This window comes from Geotrypetes seraphini, chromosome 8 (assembly GCF_902459505.1).
Source record: "Geotrypetes seraphini chromosome 8, aGeoSer1.1, whole genome shotgun sequence".
NCBI lineage: Eukaryota > Metazoa > Chordata > Amphibia > Gymnophiona > Dermophiidae > Geotrypetes > Geotrypetes seraphini.
This window is the reverse complement of record NC_047091.1, coordinates 192,876,081-192,896,915: the sequence shown is the minus strand read 5'-3', so window position 1 is coordinate 192,896,915 and position 20,835 is coordinate 192,876,081. Positions and strand designations below refer to the sequence as shown.

Here is a 20,835-nt window from a genome sequence, read left to right as displayed (position 1 = left end):
ATCAGTCTCCATCATCAGAGTACACATGACTTGCAGCAATGGTTGTATATTTATTAAGATCAGTTAAGTCTCCAGATTGCCAGAGGAGAAAGGGAGTGAGAGAATCCGTTCTCTGTGAGCCGGCTTGTGGGACAATATAACATAACTTTATTCTTCTATACCGCCATAACCAAACAATTTCTAGGCGGTTTACACCGAAGAAGGCTGGACAATCAGCGAAATACAAATAGTTAAAAATACAACAGTTACTTAGATATACTCAAAATAGAGTTTTGCTAACAATAATACCCACATTTAAGAAATAAATTTGTCTTACGAAATGCACCATAAGACAAGTTTTTAAGTTTTAAGTTTTTCAAGTTTTATTCATTTGTTTGATTAAACGCTTAACCAAAGGTACAAAGCGTTGTACAAATAATAAAAGTAACATAATATACATAATTCTTTACAAGACATACAAGGGTAACTACTTTTTTAAAGTCACAGGAAACAATAGGGAAGAGGGGGAGAAATACAATTTTGAAGAAAAAGAACATAAAAGGGAAGTACACAAAGGGATAAGAAGAAAGAGTTTGGTGGCAAAGAGAGGGTCAAAGTAGAGAACTGCTAAAATTATATTTTAGTTAAACATTGTGTTTTCAGTTAAAAGCATCTTTAAAAAGAAAGCTCTTTAAACTGCTTTTGAATTTCTGCAAATTACATTACATTACATTACATTAGGGATTTCTATTCCGCCATTACCTTGCGGTTCAAGGCGGATTACAAAAGGTTAATTTAAAAAATACAGAGTTACAATGATTAGCTAGAGAGGTAAGTTGTAGATTTTATAAACATTAACGGGTTGTTGAGGGTGAGGTGGTTTGTAAGAGAATTAATAGTTGGTCATAGTGGAGGTTCTTTTGTTGTTGTAGATATAGGGGAAGAGAATTCCATGTCATTGGAGCAGTTACAGAAAAAATAAGAGCACGGCAAGTTCCAATTATTTTCAAGGAGGGAACATGAAGAGTAGACTGTGAGGTTGATCATACGGAATCAGGAGCCTGTCTATAAATGCTGGGGCGTTAGTTTGTATAGTCTTGAAAACTAGAAGAGCAATTTTATATGTTATCCTAAGCATAATAGGCAACCAGTGAGCTTTTTGCAATAATGGAGTAACATGGTCAAATTTTTTTCAGCCTGAAATTATCTTTATTGCTGTATTTTGTATGAGTTGAAGACGCTTTATATCTTTTAAGCATGCACCCTTTAATAGAGAATTACAATAATCTAGTTTAGATATTACTAGAGAATGAATTAGTATATTAAGGGAATTTTTATCAAGAAGGGGGACTAATGATCGAATCATCCTCAACTTATAGAAGCAATTTTTAACTAATGCGCTAATGTGTGAACGAAACGTAAGTTTGTTATCTATAAACACTCCTAAAATTTTTGTAAAGTTAGTAAGTTTGAGAGGCATATTATCGATTAAGACAGGGGCAATGAGTTGTACTCCTTCTTTTCCTGAAAAAAGCACAGTAGTAGTTTTGTCAATGCTTAAAGAAAGCATATTTATGCTTAGCCAATTGATCAATCACCCGTTCGGAAATACTTCTTCACCAAACGGGTGTTTGATCGATGGAATAAACTTCCACGCCAGGTGGTCGAGGCTAGTAGCGTACTCGACTTCAAAAGTCGATGGGACAAACAAGTGGGGGTGCTACAGAGTTATGCATAAAAGATGGGTACACCATTGAGTGGGCAGACTTGTTGGGCCGCCAGCCCTCTTCTGCCGTCATATTCTATGTTTCTATGTTTACCCAGCCAAAATTGCTGTTTACCTGCTTGAAATGCGAGTCCTATCCAAAAAAGTCCTAGCACTCGCCATTCATTGGGCACCTGGATGAGAGAATTACAGAACTGTTGTGAAACTCGCCCATTGAGACCGTTCCACCAGGATCATCCTCGTTCTTTGGCAACTCAGGATCCACGCAGTTCAGCCAGAAGTTGGCACAGCTGGTATGATAATGGCAACCCTTGTGTGTCAGCCAGTCTTCTTGTGTCACAGGAAGGGCCTGGTCAGAAAAGCAAAGAACCAGGTTAAACCTTGTCTGCAGGCTTGTACACACACACACACGGATGTTAGGCACTGCACAGAAAGCTCCAAGGTCAAAGTTTTGTTCAAGGGGAAAAATGCACCGTGTTTGCCCAAATCAGTAGCAGTCCTCAACTCTGGAAATTAGAATTAAAAAGGACAGGGTGAAATGAAGGCAAAAGAGACACAAAACCTTGTCCAATTTTGTAACAGTTGTATGAAACAAGTTCTGTGTGGAAACGTTTATTCATCGAGGTAGAAATTCTAACATGAACTATTAAACTCTGCTTAAAGCAACAGGTTGGCTCACTCTCGTTTTGCTTTAATTGCTCTTAAGGATCAAATTCCTTTGAAATTAAATGTAGATAAAACTGATAAGCCGGATCATCAGTGGCCTAAAGAAGTGAAAGTTATTGATGATGTTCTTTCGATACATGAGTCTATGACCATCTTAGGTGTAAGGCTTGATTCTGACCTACGAATGAAGTTGCAAGTAACCAAGACCGTACAAGTATGTTTCGCACAAATGCATAATATTAAATATTAAATATTGAACTAGGCCAGTTACTGGGCAGACTTGCACGGTCTGTGTCTTTGCATGGCCGTTTGGAGGAGGATGGGCAGGGGAGGGCTTCAATGGCTGGGAGGGTGTAGATGGGCTGGAGTAAGTCTTAACAGAGATTTCGGCAGTTGGAACCCAAGCACAGTACTGGGTAAAGCTTTGGATTCTCGCCCAGAAATAGCTAAGAAGAAAAAAAAAAAAATAAAAAAAAATTTAAATTGAATCAGGTTGGGCAGACTGGATGGACCATTCGGGTCTTTATCTGCCGTCATCTACTATGTTACTATGTTACCATGTTACTATATTTATTTGTTACACCGATTAAAACCCATGTTAGCATTATATGATTTCCATTCTGTAGTCCAGGCTATGGTTCTGTCGAGACTCAATTACTGCAATGCCCTGTACTAGAAAATGACACGGGAAAAAAATCTGTCCCCGTCACTGCCCCGTCCTCATCCCACCGTCCCCTTCACCGCCCCGTCACCGTCACTGCCATTCCATTCACCGCTCCGTCACCATCCCCGCAGCATCCATATACCATATAAGCCTCAGTACTGCAATATTTAGCTTATGCCTTCCTTATAAATCAAAGTTCTGGCTGCTGAACTAGACAAAGAGATGTTCAGCTGGCAGGGCTTTGTTTATAAATTTTTATCAACACAACTAATATACTATTTTATCCTAAAGCAAAAAAAAAAAGAAAATAAATAGAATTTTTTTTCTACCTTTGTTGTCTGGTTTCTGCTTTCCTCATCTTCTCATTCAATTCCTTCCATCCACTGTGTGTCTTCTTTCTGCGTTTTCCATTTGCTCGGTTATTGTGCCTCTCCCTTAACCCCCCCCCTAATTGGTCTGGCACCCATCTTCTTCCCTCCGCTCCCCATAGTCTGGCATCTGTCTTCTTCCCTTCCAGCGTCTTCTCCCCACTCTGTCTTTCACAGTTCCCTTCAGGGTCTGTTCCTCTCCACCCTCCTTCAATGTCTGTTCTATTCCTTTCTACCACCATACTTCCCTCCCTTCTTCACCATCTGTTCCTTTCTACCATCCTTCAGCTCCTCTCGCGCGGCCTATCTATCTACCTCCCTCCCTCTTACTTTTGTGGCACATTACAATGAAATTTGTGCAAGCCACTGGAGCCTGCGAGCTCGGTCCCCAAACAATCTCACTTCTGTGTTCCTATTTTCCCCATTTCTAATATCTCCCCTGTGTATCTGGCATTGCTCCCTCCCCCCCCATGTCCATATACCATCCCCATGGCATGTATGTCCCCTTTATGTCTCTGTCCCTATGCCCCCATGCACATAATTTCCCCTCTGTTTTTGTTACCTTCCTGTGTCCAGATTTCCCCTGTCTTCCTCTTCCACATCAATGTGTCTCTTCTCTTCAACCCCATCTAGCTTCTTTCCCTCTTTCTTCACCTCCCCCCCCTGCTTCCAGCATCTGGCTCACCTGCCTGTCCTCCCCTTTCTTTCCTGCTGTGGGTTTCTTTCTCTCCCTCTTCATCCCCTTGGCACAGAATCTCTTTCCCTTTCACTCCCTCCTTCCTAATGTGAGCCGGGAATACGCGTGATCGCGCGGTCCAGCAGCCCTCTCCCGTTCAAATGCAGCGTTCCATCATCTCCCTCCACCTCACCTTAGATGACGAGTTTGCCGGCTTTCTTTTTCGCCCAGCTGCACGCTTTCAAAGAGCCGCGTACGCGCAGTTGCTCTGTTGTTCAATCTTCTCCTCTGACGCAACCGGAAACAGAAAGTTGCAGGAGAGGAGAAGATTGATCAACTCCAGCAGCCGCGTGTGCGCGGCTTTTTGAAAGTGTGCGGCTGGACGAAAAAGAAAGCCGGCAAACTCTGCAAATAAGGTGAAGTGGAGGGAGGGAAATGGCGGAACGCTGCAATCGGGCGGGTGGGGCTGATGGACAGCACGATCCATGATTGCCTCACTGTGGAGACAAGACCATTCACCGCTCCACGGGGTGGTGAATGGCCTTGTCCCCGTCCCCGCAGAGACCACTATTTTTTCTTCCCCGTTTTGGCGGGTTACCCGCGGCTACTCGCGGCTAGCCGCGGGTAACAACCACCATGTCATTCTCTACCCTGTACCTTGGAATAACAAAAGCAAGATGTAGAGCATTGCAGGTTATACAAAACACAGCAGCAAGATTGATAATTGGGATTGCCTAAATATGATCACATCTCCAAAAATTGCATTGGCTACCAGTCGCCTTCAGAGTACAGTATAAAGCAGTAATGATTTGTCATCAATTCTTGTATGGAAACATTCTAGAATTGTTTAAAAATACTATCCTTAGTTACACACCAAAAAGATCATTGCGTTCTGAGAATCTAACTTTACTGAGATGACTGTGAATCCAAGGCTTGTTGAGATTGGTAAAATGACTTTTTGTTGTGCAGGAGTTAAGATATGGAAATCCCTGGTGGGTCAGATACGAAACTGCCGTGAAAACGACTTAAGACGCAGTGATTTGTTGATGCCTTTCTCTAGCCAATCATTTTCCTCTCTGGCAGAGTTGATGAATTATTCATGATCTTTACTATTCAAGCAATGATATTATTTTGTAGACATGATTTCTGAGGATTGTTTGTATGTTTATTTTATTATGTTTTTCTTTTAAAATTATGTATGTAAATTATGTAAACCATCTAGTTTTAAATGGTATAGAAATTTTAAAAATAAAATAAATCTATTTTTGGTAATTTAACATATGAAAAAGTTACTTCTATAACTCTTTATGCCGTGAGGCTTTACCTGTTTGCTCTAAAAATCTTGTCTTCTATATTTTGAATTGTTTTGTGAAAACACGACAATTTCCTGTTGCTCCTTTTCTATTAAAGCATGAAAAAGCTGCGGAGGAGTAACTTTGTAGGTGTGAACGCAAACAAATCCCTTCTGTGTCTTGGCCATATAGTAATCACATCTGTGGCCCTGAGGGCCTCCTCTAGCAAACTGCACTAGCAGTTTTTAGTGCAGAGAGCTGCGCTGCTCCCGACGCTCATAGAAACATCGGGAGCAGCACGGGCCATTCAGCGTGGCTCACCGCGCTACAAATTGCTAGTGCAGTTTGATATAAGAGGCCCTAAGTTTCTTTAAAATGGACATATTTCGTAATCTGCAGGGACCCACTGGAGGCAAATACTGCAACATCTGTATAGGGAAAGACATTTCCGAAAATATTTTGGCGGATATTCAAAGCTTTTAACCAGACAGGAACAGATTCAGCGCCTAACCACAGATATTCAGTTATCTCCTGCTGAATATATCCAGTTAATGGTTAACCACTAACAGGCTATGTATGCTTGTTGCAGTTTTCTGGGTCTCGATGTGTGTTCGATGTTTCAACCATGATGCTGTGGCTTTCTTCAGGGTATGCTGTGAGGTTTGCAGTTTGTCTTTACATAGTAGGTCCTCAAACTCTATTGGTTGGGACTTAAGGTGAATGAGTTAAGAAAGTCCATTGGTCACCAGTTTGAATTTTGGTGGGAAAGTCCATTGGTGACCAACAGACTTTCCTGCCTCATTCACCTCAAGCCCCAACCAATCGGGTTTGAGGACCCACAGGGTCTGCGACTAGATCATAGGGGGTGGGAAGATCTGTAGTGAAATTGCTTAAGGTTTCTAGTGTGACTAATTATGTTGAGCATGGATATAAAATGCTATTTCAGTGGTACGACACACCAACTCACCTCAAATGAATCTATGGGCATTGGACAGGCCTTTGTTGGAAGGAACGTTTGGCCATATCTGGTGGGTTTGGTGTCTGACCAGTAATGGAGATGACATCAAAAGATTTCTTAGTGCTTATGAATTTCAATAGCTCAGTGAAACGGAAAGTATTTCCTGCTTTGTGAATAATACATGCAGTTTCTCAAATGGTGATTTCTGCAGAGTTATCGGAAGAGCCATAAAACCCCCGAGGCAGCACGGAGATGTGAATCAAATGATTTAGTCAGCACAGTCCACCAGGAGGATTATTACGGCAGGTAATAATTAAGAGACATAAAATCATCAGTTCATATCACTATTGCTAAGATCCTCAAGATGAAATATTATAAAAGATACTTAAGATCTAGGATAAGCAATGCAATGAGGCACAATATGCTCTAAGCCCTTTTTCCTTTTGCATTAGAACATTAATTTTTCATACTGAGTGTTAGCCAAAGTGCCAGTAACTGTTTCACAGATTCCCTTAAATCTTATACAGTGGAACCTTGGTTTACGAGCATATTTCGTTCCAGAAGCATGCTCGTAAACCAAAGTACTCGTATATCAAAGCAAGTTTCCTCATAGGAATTAAGGGAAACTCACTTGATACGTTCTCACCCACCCCTACCCTCCGAGGCCAGCGGCATTGCTGTAGCTTACTCCCCCCCAGGCCACTGGCGCTGCTCCACCCCCCCGCTCATGTGGCCCCCAGCCGCGATCTGGCATCCCCCACGCACCCCCCCAAACACATTGTCTTACCCCCATCTGGCACCGGCACCAGCACCAACGCACAGATGCTCAAGGCCCATCACAAGGAAGAGAGCAGATCTTTGGGCACCGGCACCTGCATGTCCTGTGCGTTGGTGCTGGTGCTGGTGCCAGATGGGGTAAGACAATGTGTTTGGGTGTGTGTGTGGGGGGGGGATGCCAGATTGCAGCAGGAGGGATGCCGGATCGTGGGGGTGGGCCCTCGTAAATCGAGTCAAGCTTGGTTTCCGAAGCGCCAATTTTGCGAATGTTTTGCTCGTCTTGCAAAACACTCGCAAACTGGTGCACTCATAAACTGAGGTTTGACTGTACTTAAATTAAATAGAAATGCTATTTGGACAACCTCCTACTTAGACTAGACTTTTATGATCTCTCTCATTCTGCCCTTTTAACCACGCTGGCCATCACTTGCTCCTCTTTCTTAAAACATGGAATACATCTGGTCTGAGCTTCCAAGGATGTTATTTTTAAACAAGGTCCATGCCCGCTTTAAAGTCCTAACCTTTAGCTTCTTTTTAACCAAATTTTCCTCATTTTATCAGTCACCCTTTCAAAACTTAAATGTTGCTACATTAGATTTCCTTTGTGACTTCACTCCAGATTTGATCATATTATGATCCCTGTTTCCCAGCAGACCCAACACTGTTACCTCTCATATTATGCTTTGCGTTCCACCAAGGACTAGATCTAAAATAGCTGCCCCTCTTGTTGGTGGGCACTTAGTTCAAGGGGTCATATCGTGGTTGTGTTTGGCATGTAATTAGGCCAAGAGAACCCTGGCATAAATAGAGTGTGCCTAAGGGTGCTTTAGGCACTGCTAGGCATGATTCTATAAACAGCACCTAGTTTAAGATTGAGATGCGCTAAGCGCCACGTTCCTCATTTCCTATGTTTTAGGGCCACAGCGTTTAAAGAGGAGAAAAAAGACCAATGATGTTGGAAATGGTTCTTTATATATAATGGGAGCCAATAAGACATTAACTCTTCCCACAGCGTAGACTATTTAAGTATATTTTTCTACGGTTTGTGTGGTTCTGATTTAAGTTTTTGTATTTTAGATTTTCTCATGGAAAGCTGTTACTGTTGTACAGAGTCTCAATGAGAACATCGTTCAATTAAGTGTTTCTGGGTCTCCTGAAGCAGAACACGAAACGGGGCCGCGTTGAGACCCCTGAGAGCTCTACTTACAAGATAAGTGTTCCAAACTAGCAATCCAGTGAGATTTGTGGCATAAGAAATTGGAATATTCACGCCAGCCTTACAAGCAAGTCTAATTATCAATACATGTTCTACCAGTGTTCAGAGAGTGTTTTTTCATGAAACATATGCAATGATTGGATGGTAAACTCTTACCCCAAAAGGAGGTTCTCACCCCCTCTTCAGAGTTTCATTTCTCTGAGCGTACAGCTAATGAGTTATTCATTTTCTCCACACTGGTAATTTCTTTATTATACAGTCAGTCTCCCATTATATACATAGCCTTTTACTGACTATTGTTTATAGACAGTCCCTGTAATTTGCTATAACGGAAATGGTTCTTTGGCACAAAGAGGCATTTTGAGATTTTGTGCTTTTTCTGGAGGCCTCTTTTCTCCACTCTAAACCCTGTGGGAATAAAAGGCCTTCTCGTGGGGGTGCTCGTCTATCATTTCATTATACCAATGTAGATTTTCAACTTTTGTAAAATAAACGTTGGTACACTATGGCCCTCATTCTCATAAACCCTGTAGGCGTTTGATACATTCATAAATTGGCATTAAAATGTTTATGTTGCTTAAACATCTAAGTCCCCCAGATGTATTCCACGTATTAGCAAAGGTGGAAAGAAGAGAAAACAAGAGCAGGCATACTTAAAAGGTGAAATGAAAGAGGCTATTAAAGCAAAAAAAAATCCTTTAAACATTGGGAAAAGGATCCAAATGAAGGAAATAAGAGACACAAGCACTGGCAAGTTAGGTGCAAAGCATTGATAATGAAAGCTAAGAAAGAATATGAAGAGAAACTTGCAAAAGAGGCAAAAACTCATAACAATGTTTTTTTGAGGTACATCAGAAGCAGAAAACCTGTGAGGGAATCTGTGAGACTGTTGGATGATCAAAGAGCAAAAGGGGCGCTCAGGGAGGACAAGGCCATAGCAGAGAGACTGAATATATTCTTTGCTTTGGTCTTTACGGAAGAAGATGTAAGAGATTTACCTGAATCGGAAATGGTATTCAAGGGTGATGATGCGGAGGAACTGAAAGAAAATCTCAGTGAATCCAGAAGACGTACTAAGCCAAATCGCCAAGTTAAAAAGTGATAAATCTCCTGGGCCAGATGGTATACATCACAGGCTACTAAAGTAACATAGTAGATGGTCCATCCAGTCTGCCCAACCTGATTCAATTTAAATTTTTTACATTTTTTCTTCTTAGCTATTTTTGGCCAAGAATCCAAAGCTCTACCCGGTACTGTGCTTGGGTTCCAACTGCCGAAATCTCTGTTAAAACCTACTCCATCCCATCTAAACCCTCCCAGCCATTGAAGCCCTCTCCAGCCCATCCTCCCCCAAACGGACATATACAGACACAGACCATGCAAGTCTGCCCAGTACTGGCCTTAGTTCAATATTTACTATTATTTTCTGATTCTAGATCCTCTATGTTCATCCCTTGCTTCTTTGAACTCAGTCACCGTTTTCCTCTCCACCACCTCTCTCGGGAGCGCATTCCAGGCATCCAGCACCCTCTCCGTAAAGTATAATTTCCTAACATTGCTCTTGAATCTACCACCCTTCAACCTCAAATTATGTCCTCTGGTTTTACTATTTTCCTTTCTCTGGAAAAGATTTTGTTCTACGTTAATACCCTTCAAGTATCTGAACGTCTGAATCATATCTCCCCTGTCCCTCCTTTCCTCTAGGGTATACATATTCAGGGCTTCCAGTCTCTCCTTATACGTCTTCTGGCGCAAGCCTCCTATCATTTTCGTCGCCCTCCTCTGAACCGCTTCAAGTCTTCTTATGTCCTTCACCAGATACGGTTTTCAAAACTGAACACAATACTCCAAGTGGGGCCTTACCAATGACCTGTACAGGGGCATCAACACCTTCTTCCTTCTACTGGCTATGTCTCTCTTTATACAGCCCAGCATCCTTCTCGCAGCAGCCACTACCTTGTCACACTGTTTTTTCGCCTTTAAATCTTCGGACACTTTCACCCCAAGGTCCCTCTCCCCATCCGTGCATATCAGCTTCTCACCTCCCAGCATATATAGTCTCTTCCGATTATTAATCCTCAAATGCATTACTCTGCATTTCTTTGCATTGAATTTTAGTAGCCAGGCATTAGACCATTCCTCTAACTTTTGAAGATCCTTTTTCATATTTTCCATTCCCTCTTTGGTGTCTACTCCATGCGCCATATATTTGGGCCTTCTGCGGTGCACGACGCAGAGGCGCGCGCCTCTGGCGCGCACCTGCTCCTTATGCGCGCTCCTTTGTGCGATTCCTGAGGGCGCTTCCAAATCAATTTTCAATTTGCTTTTTCATATGTCCTTTTATCTCTCACTCAAAATTATTTTTTTCTCATTTTTATACGTTTTATTATTTAACCTGTCTTGTTTTCACAATATTTCTATTACAAACTTTATTATGTCCTCAACTTTTTCAAACATCCCTGTTCACTGGGGTCACCACCCCCAACTCAACAAAATTTTTTATTTTTTTTAAATTTCTTTATTGATATTTTGAACTTGACAATGTATACATTTGAAAAATCAAAAAAAAAAAAAACAACTATATGAAAATACACTATTAACATCAGAAATATTACAATAAAAATTTTAAATCCCTTCTTAACCTATAACAGTAATGATATTATATTATACTCATCAATATTATAGAATATTATGAAATTTATACCTCTAAATAAATAATACACCCCCCCACCCTGGATGTGCAAAGGAATCTAACATAAAGAAAAAGCAATCACTTTAATTATAATGTGACAAAATTAGTTAATGAACCCCAAATCCCCTTAAAGGATTTAACAAACCCTAAACGCTCTGCCATAATCTTTTCATATTTATATGTTGCACATACAGTTGCCCACCAAAAACTAAAATTAATCCTATCATGATTTTTCCAATTAGATGTGATCATTTGAACCCCTATTCCTGATAAGATCATGAAAAGGCGACTATTATTTCTATCCAAAGTGGGTTTATCATGCAGAATCGTTCCAAAAATTATTGCTTCATATGTCAAAGGAATAGAGGATTGAAGAATATTATTAATTTGCCCCCAAATCGACTTCCAAAAGCCAAGTATCAATGGACAATAAAATAAAAGATGATCCAAAGTCCCAATATCAATATGACAATGCCAACATCTATTAGATTTAGAACTATCTACTTTATTCAACCGAACTGGAGTCCAAAAAATTCTATGTAATAAAAACAACCATGTTTGTCTCATAGATGCTGACATTGTACATCTTAATCTCCAAGTCCAGATTCGTGGCCAACGAGAAACAGAAATATGCTGTTTTAACTCGATACTCCAAATAGCTCTAAGACTATTTTTTGTTTTTTTATTTAAAAATCCAGAAATCAATTTATACCACTGGGCAGCCTGATGTCCTATTAAATCTGTTTGGTAGCAAAGGATTTTTCCATTCAGGGAACCCCATCTGAATAGTCTGCTTCAACTGCAAGCACCTATATTGTTGAGTGTTTGAAATACCAAATGAATGCTGCAGTTGTGAAAACTCAAGCAGATTACCATTAGAAATAAGATCATCTAATGTCCTAATATTTGCCTGCATCCAATTCTTCCAAGCGATTCCAGCACCGCCTATTTGAATCTTGGAGTTTAACTCAACAAAATTAATTTAAAACGTTCTCTCACAATCCTTGAAATACCACTAATAGTACACTCTTAAATACCATTTCCTCTAAACCAGTAAAACATAACTCCCATGCCACCAGCTTAAAAATTGGACTTATTAACGTTAGGGCAATCAAAAATAAATATCACCTTGTAAAAGAAGCCATTATCAACCTAGATCTACACGTCCTTTGTTTAGTTGAAACCTGGCTTTCCGAAGGGGAGGAAGCCTATTTATCCTACTGTTGTCCACCTGGAATCATCGTCACAAGAGAAAAGGCGGCGGTTTAGCAATCATTTTTCAAACTAAATTAATCACTACTGCAGACACTTCTACAGGAACTGTCAATGTCGAATACCTTTAAGTTAAAATTAACTCCAATCCAACTATTGATCTTTTATTACTTTACACCCCACCTCCTATAGGCAACAATACCCTGTTCTCTCTTCAAAACTTAATCTTTGAATTCTGCTCCACTTCAGCTTACCCCATTATTTTGGGTGACTTTAACATACACTTTGATGATAGCTCTAACATCTTCACAACTGAACTATCCAATTTTTTCAGTTCATTAAATCTTCAGACACTAATTAATGCTCCTACTCATAAAGCAAATCACACACTTGACATGGTTCTCTATACTGAATCTCAAACCCTATCCTGTTCAGATCCAATAATTTCTATTGTCCCCTGGACCGACCATTACTTCATTTCTTTTCATTTCTTCTTCCAAAAATCTGTAATTAATCCTGTAAATTTTAAACCCAAAAAAATTCAATTCCATGATTTCTCTAAATTAGAACTATCAGATATTACTCCCTTTTTCAATCCTTCCACCACTACTCCAAACTCTACTTCTTTAGAAGAAGATATAACCGCTTGGAACTCCTCCCTACAATCCCTTATAGATAAAAAAATTCCATTAACTCTATTACAAATCTTGGTATCATCTGCAAAAAGGCACACTTTTCCTTCTAAAAGCAAATTGAAAATTGATTTGGAAGCACCATCAGGAAGCGCACAAAGGAGTGTGCATAAGGAGCAGGTGCGCGCCAAAGGCGCACACCTCTGTGGCGTGCACCACAGAAGGCCCAAATATATGGCGCATGGGCTGACCTTGCTTGGGGGAGGAGCCCGGCGGGCCGCCACTTTGCGGTGGCAAAGCGGCAAGAGACAGCAGGCAGAGAGAACTAAATGTAAAATAAAAGGTAAAAACAGCAAATGAATAAAATCTTAAAACCAATAAAAACAGTATAGTCACTATTAAGGTGAACTAAAGCTTGTGCCAAGGTGCTGAGGTGCTGAGTGCAGTTCGCGTGCACCACAGAAGGCCCAAATATATGGCGCATGGGCTGACCTTGCTCGCTGACTGTCCAATTCTCTTCAATGTAAAGGTTTCTGTGCTTCAAGTGTGGAGTTGTTGGCCAGGTCATTTGTTCCCAGATGGATAACAACATCAGTGTTAAAATCCTTAGTTTCTTCCTTAATTATAGTCAGTATTTGCCTGGAACTCCTGGTAGCTGAGGATCCTGGAAGACATTTCACTATTTTGGTCTCCTCGCCCTGTGTTCCAAGGTTAATGCCTCTGATGATGGAATCCCCCAACAGTAATAGTTTTCTGTTTTTGGCCTTTTTATTTGTGCCTAGGGTGCGCTTGTTCTCTTGAGTTACCTTCATTGGTTCCAGTCCCATCTCCCTTCTGTTTTCTTGAATATCGCAGTGCACTAGTGGAGCGAAGGAATTTTGTAGAGGTAATATTAGTGAAGGTAGATGTTTCTTTATTATATGTCGCAGTCTTCCTGAGCCTACTGTGACCCATTTATTCCTGGGCTGTTTTATTCTTTGAGGTAGAGGTGGTAAGTTGGTATGATTTTGTGGAGTGATGGAAGCTGCTTTAATTGTATTAAATTCCTGTTTAAGTTTGCAGAGCTCCTCCTTAATATTAGCAATTTGAAGACATAAGAACATAAGAACATAAGAAGTTGCCTCCGCTGAGGCAGACCATAGGTCCATCCTGCTCAGCGGTCCGCACCCGCGGCGGCCCATCAGGCCCATTGCCTGAGCAATGGTCTATACCTATCTATACCCCCCAATCCCTTTCTCTTCTAGGAATCTATCCAAACCTTCTTTGAAACCATTTAATGTTTTCTTGTCTACAACAGCCTCTGGAAGCGCGTTCCATGTATCCACCACCCTCTGAGTGAAAAAGAACTTCCTAGCGTTTGTTCTAAACCTGTCCCCTTTCAATTTCTCCGAGTGCCCCCTTGTACTTGTGGCGCCCCTTAATTTGAAAAATCTGCCCCTGTCTATTTTTTCTATGCCCTTCAGGATCTTGAAGGTTTCTATCATGTCTCCTCTAAGTCTTCGCTTCTCCAGGGAGAAAAGTCCCAACTGCTTCAATCTGTCGGTATATGGGAGATTTTCCATTCCCTTTATCAGTTTGGTTGCTCTTCTTTGTACTCCCTCAAGTACCGCCATGTCTTTCTTGAGGTACGGCGACCAGTACTGGACACAGTACTCCAGATGCGGCCGTACCATTGCACGATACAGCGGCATGATGACTTCCTTCGTCCTGGTCGTAATACCCTTCTTAATGATACCCAGCATTCTGTTTGCTTTCCTAGAGGCTGTGGCGCATTGCGCCGATGCCTTCAGTGTTGCGTCTACCATCACTCCCAGGTCTCTCTCCAGGTTACTAACCCCTAGTGGTGTTCCCCCCATTTTGTATGTGAACATAGGGTTCTTTTTCCCCACGTGCATGACCTTGCATTTCCCCACGTTGAAGCTCATCTGCCACTTTTCGGCCCATTTTTCCAGCTGCGTTAGATCCTTTTGGAGATCCTCGCAGTCTTCCTTGGTTTGAGCCCTGCTGTATAGTTTGGTGTCATCTGCAAATTTAATGACTTCACACTTAGTTCCCGCCTCTAGATCATTTATGTAGATATTGAACAAGAGCGGTCCCAGCACCGACCCTTGCGGAACTCCGCTCGTGACCCCTTTCCAGTCTGAGTAGTGGCCCTTTACGCCAACCCTCTGCTTCCTGTTTGCCAGCCAGTTTTTGATCCATCGGTGGACCTCCCCTTGTACCCCGTGGTTCCATATCTTTTTAAGCAGTCTCTCGTGTGGCACCTTGTCGAAGGCTTTTTGGAAGTCAAGGTAAATGATGTCTATAGATTCCCCTTTATCCACCTGGCTGTTCACTCCCTCAAAGAAGTACAATAAGTTTGTGAGGCATGACCTACCCTTACAGAAGCCATGTTGACTCGGTTTTAGCTGCCCATTTTTTTCGATGTGTTCACAGATGCTGTCTTTAATCAGTGCCTCCATCATCTTTCCCGGGACTGAGGTCAGGCTCACCGGCCTGTAGTTTCCCGGGTCCCCCCTTGCGCCCTTCTTGAAGATGGGCGTGACATTTGCTATTTTCCAATCCTCCGGGATCTCTCCGGTTTTTAAGGATAGGTTGCATATCTGTCGAAGTGGCTCCGCTATTACGTCTTTTAGTTCCTTGAGTACCCTTGGGTGAATGCCATCTGGACCCGGCGATTTGTCGCTCTTTAGTCTGTCAATCTGCTTGAGTACATCTTCTTGGCTTACCTCTAAATCGACCAGCTTATCGTCTTGTTCTCCTATTATGATCTCCTCGGGTTCTGGTATGGTGGTTATATTCTCCATCGTGAAGACTGATGTGAAGAACTCATTTAACCTGTCAGCTATCTCTTTCTCTTCTTTTACAACTCCCTTTCTGTCTCCATCGTCCAATGGTCCCACTTCCTCTCTCGCCGGTTGCTTCCCCTTGACGTATCTGAAGAACGACTTGAAGTTTGTTGCTTCCTTTGCCAGTCTCTCTTCGTATTCTCTTTTTGCTTTTCTAATCACTCGGTGACACTCTTTCTGGTGTTCTTTGTGCCCTTTTTGGTTCTCCTCTGTTTGGTCTTTTTTCCATTTTCTGAACGATGCTTTCTTGTCGCTTATCGCCTTCTTCACTGCACTTGTTATCCACATTGGGTTTTTTGTTCTATTTTTTTTGTACCCTTTTCTAAACTTGGGGATGCATATGCTTTGTGCTTCGTGCACAGTCTCCTTGAATAAGGTCCAGGCTTTTTCTACGGATTCCTTCTTCCCTATGTTGCCTTTGAGCTTCTTTCCCACCATTTTTCTCATGGCATCATAATTTCCTTTTTTGAAGTTGAGTGCCGTCGTTGTGGTTCTTTTCCCCTTTGATGATCCAATTTCAAGCCTGCACTGGATCATGTTGTGATCGCTGTTACCTAGCGGGGGTAATACCGCCACCTCCTTTGCTGTCCCCCCTAGTCCGTTGAAGATTAGGTCAAGAGTGGCATCGCCCCTTGTTGGTTCCATGACCAGCTGCTCCATGAAACAGTCCCTCGTGACTTCTATGAATTTTGTCTCTTTTGCGCAGTTTGAGTGCCCAATACTCCAGTCTATCCCAGGATGGTTGAAATCCCCCATCACCACCACATTTCCGCTTCTGCATACCTGCTTCAGTTCAGCCTCCATCTCCTGGTCGATTTCTTCCGGTTGTCCAGGTGGGCGGTAGTACAGACCCAGTTTAATGTCTGCTCCTGCTCCTCCCTGTAGCTTAACCCATAGTGATTCCAGGCCATCCGCCCGTACTGTTGTTTCCGTCCTGACAGATGGGGCAAGTTTCAAGTTTCAAGTTTCAAGTTTAATCTTTATTTGATAAATCGCTTATAATAATATCTAAGCGATGTACAATATAAAAACCATCAGATTGTGGTAATACATTTAGATAACAAAAGTCAATTAAAAGACAGACAATATTGGACTGACACGAGGGATTGGGAAAAAAAAGGGAAAAAGTTACAATGTTGTTTTACAATAGAAATTAACATCAAAAGGAAAGCACATTAGGTAATAATGGGTTAAGAGGATCTAATAAGAATGTGAAAACTTGAAAAGTTATGTTCTATGAGTCGTATGCATCTTGAAATAGATATGTTTTTAAAATTTTCTTAAACGTGACAAGGTCTGTTTCGCTTTTAATATAGTTTGGAAGGGAATTCCATAATGTAGGGGCTTTCACAGAAAACATATCATTTCGTCTTGTACCTATGATTCTTACCGAAGGGATTGAAAGCAATTGCAATGAGGAGGATCTTAACGGACGAGAGGATTTGTATGGGACAATCATTTTTGCAATGAATTGGGGTTCGTTAAAGGTCAGCGTTTTGTAAACCAAAAATAAAATTTTAAAGGTAATTCGATGAGTTATGGGAAGCCAATGTGATTTGATTAATAAGGGGGTAACATGATCGAATTTCTTTGCTTTGTGAATTAATTTGCATGATGTATTTTGGACGATTTGGAGACGTCTATTTTCTTTTTGAGTTATGTTGATTAGGAGAGAATTACAGTAGTCCAGTTTAGAGATGATAAGAGAGTGAACTAAAATATTGAGTGATTTATCATCTAAGAAAGTAGAAATTGAACGTAAGAGCCGTAATCTGTAAAAACATGATCTTACTATTTCACTGATATGATCATGAAAAGATAGATCTACATCTATTATTACGCCAAGGATTTTCAGCTTTGATACTGATTCTATGGGAGTGTTATTAAGTATGAAAGGTATGTTTTGAAATATATCTCCTTTCCAATTGAAAAGCATAGTTTTTGTTTTTTGGATGTTCAGGACCAGTTTGTTGTTGTTTAACCAGTTATTCATTTTTTCTAATTTACCGTTGATAATTTTTATTTCATCTGCATTTTCTGGATTGAAAGGATGCATGAGCTGAATGTCGTCAGCGTAAGAAAAAGTTGTAAAACCTAGAGACTGTGACATGGTGATAAGCGGGGAAAGAAAAATGTTAAATAGAAGTGGAGATAATATTGATCCCTGTGGAGCTCCAGAAGATAAAGAGAAGTTTTGAGAATAGGAATCATTAAATTTGACTCGCGAAGTACGATTCGACAGAAAAGAAGTTAACCATTGTAAGACTTGACCTTCTATCCCTAAAGATTGCAGACGATTGAGAAGAATTTCGTGATCTATAGTATCGAACGCTGCGGATAGGTCTAGAGAAAAGAGAGCTACAGATTTATGATGGTCAAGAAAATAGTGAATATTTGTGACGAGACCGATCATAGAATATTCAGTACTATGATACTTTCGGAAGCCTGTTTGATTGGGGTGTAATGCGTTAGATGATTCGATGAATTCTGAGAGCTGTTCAAATACTAGTTTTTCAGTCAGTTTCATTAAGAATGGTAAGTTTGAAATGGGGCGGTAATTGGATGAGTCATCTGGACTTGATTTGAAGTTTTTTAATAATGGTGTGACAATAGAGGATTTCCAAACGGAAGGAACAGTAGCAGAAGAGAAATTTTTTTGTATAATCGATTGGATAAAAGGACCAAAATAAGAAAACGGCGGAATAGGTTCAGTAGAGGAACCTTTTAAATTGATAGATTTAAGATGTCTTTCGATGAGTTAAGCCTCCAAATAGTGTGTCTTGGAATTAAAGCACCACAGTGATTGCATAGAATAAAAGTCATCTTGATTGGTTGTGAAGTGACCTGATTTGAGTAGTCCTGATTATTTGGGTCTCTATATATGAGCAGTGATCCCTGGGGTGGGTGGGACTATAAGTCTTACCCTTAGTCCTATGAAGAGGAAATAAGATTTAACAAAGGATAGAGAAGAGTTTACTTTTTGTGTATTTTTTAATTAAGAAACAGTGAGGAGGAGAAGAGAAATTAAGCAGATATAATGCTGAAAAACAGTGAAAAGAGCAGAATATGAAATGCTGAGTAACTTAGCTTTTAGAAGTTCACAGGACAGACTTGTTCACAGGACTGTTCCTAAGATAATGCAGTTAACCTTAGTAGTAAATCAGAGCTCCTCCCTTCTACACCTAATCAGCAGACACAATGGCTGAAAACTAGTAGGTCAGAAATACCAGATCAGTGGCTACCCCAAAATACAGGATTTTAAACAAAAATACAGGCTCTATAAAGGAACTCAAACTGTAACCTGTCGCTAAAATCATCTGTTTAACTGAAGATTGGAGGGTGGCCAATGTTATGCTGATTTTTTAAAAAAAGATTGCAGGGGAAATCCAGGAAATTACAGACAGGTAAGCTTCACTTCAGTCCGGGCAAAATGATGGAAACAATTATAAAAAATAAAATTGTGGAACACGAAGACAAACATGATTTAATGAGACGGAGTCAGCATGGGTTCAGCCGAGGGAGCTCTTGCCTCACCAATTTGCTTGACTTCTTGAAGGTGTGAATAAACATGTGGATAAAGGTGAGCCAGTTGATGTAGTGTATCTAGATTTTCAGAAAGCTTTTGAGAAAATTAAAGAGTCATGGGATGGGTGGCAAAGTTCAGTTATGGATTAGGAATTGGTTTTCAGATAGAAAACAGAAGGTAGGGTTAAATGGTCATTTTTCTAAATGGAGGAGAGTAAACAGTGGAGTGCCGCAGGGGTCTGTACTGGGACCTGTACTATTTCACTTATTTATAAACAATCTGGAAATTAGAACGATGAGTGAGGTGATTAAATTTGCAGATGACACTAAACTGTTCAAAGTTGTTAAAACGCATGCAGATTTTGAAAAATTGCTGGAAGACCTTAGGAATTTGGAAGATTGGGAGTCCTAGTGGCAGATGAAATTTAATGTGGACAAATGCAAAGTGATGCACATTGGGAAGAATAACCCGAATCAGTTGCCAGATGCTAGGGTCCACCTTGGGGGTTAGTGCCCAAGAAAAAGATCTGGGTGTCATTGTAGATAATACGATGAATCCTTCCCCTCAGTGTGTGGCGGTAGTCAAAAAAGCAAACAAGATGCTAGGAATTATTAAAAAGGGAATGGTTAGCAAGACTAAGAATGTTATAATGCCCCTCTATCGCTCCATGGTGTGACCTCATCTGGAGTATTACATTCAGTTTTGGTCTCCTTATCTCAAGAAAGATATAGCGGAACTGGAAAAGGTTCAAATAAGAGGGACCAAGATGGTAAAGGAGATGGAACTCCTGTCATATGAGGAAAGGCTAAAAAGGTTAGGGCTCTTCAGCTTGGAAAAGAGACGGCTGAGGAGAGATGTGATTGAAATCTACAAAATCCTGAGTGGAGTAGAATGGGTACAAGTGGATCAGTTTTTCAGTTCGTCAAAAATTACAAAGACTAGGGGGACACTCGATGAGGTTACAGGGAAATACTCTTAAAACCAATAGGAGGAAATTTTTTTCACTCAGAGAATAGTTACGCTCTGGAAGGCATTGCCAGAGGATGTGGTAAGAGAGAATAGCGTAGCTGGTTTTAAGGAAGGTTTGGACAAGTTCCTGTAGGAAAAGTCCATAGTTTGTTATTGAGAGAGACACGAGGGAAGCCACTGCTTGCCCTGGATCGGTGGCATAGAATGCTGCTACTATTTGGGTTTTGACCAGATACTAGTGACCTGGATTGGCTACTGGGCTTGATGGACCATTGGTCTGACCCAGTAAAGCAGGGGTGTCCAATGTCGGTCCTCGAGGGCCGCAATCCAGTTGGGTTTTCAGGATTTCCCCAATGAATATGCATGAGATCTATTTGCATGCACTGCTTTCATTGTATGCTAATAGATCTCATACATATTCATTGGGGAAATCCTGAAAACCCGACTGGATTGCGGCCCTCGAGGACCGACATTGGACACCCCTGCAGTAAAGCTATTCTCATGTTCTTATGGATATGCACATCTCAAATCCAAGTGCATACAAATGGCAAGTGGGTGTGGCCTAGGCATGTTTTGGGTGGAAGGGCGTGGCCAGTAGATAGATATTTATTCTTCTTTTCAGAAGGGGGCTTA

The 20,835-nt window shown here is 41.0% G+C and overlaps 1 protein-coding gene across 7 annotated transcripts in view; it reads right to left on the bottom strand.

Moving 5' to 3' along the window:
- The window catches only part of LOC117365806 (synergin gamma-like), a 54,223-nt gene that overhangs the window by 8,751 nt on the left and 24,637 nt on the right, over window positions 1-20,835 (bottom strand). For 4 of the 7 annotated variants that reach the window (XM_033956650.1, XM_033956648.1, XM_033956651.1 and 1 more), the window contains one exon: window positions 1,727-2,054. In XM_033956650.1, coding sequence (XP_033812541.1) covers window positions 1,854-2,054 — 201 coding nt within the window. In that variant the 3' untranslated portion in view covers window positions 1,727-1,853. Of the gene's footprint in view, window positions 1-1,726; window positions 2,055-20,835 lie in introns of those variants that run through there. The other 3 variants (XR_004540456.1, XR_004540457.1, XM_033956649.1) reach the window with 1 other exon arrangement.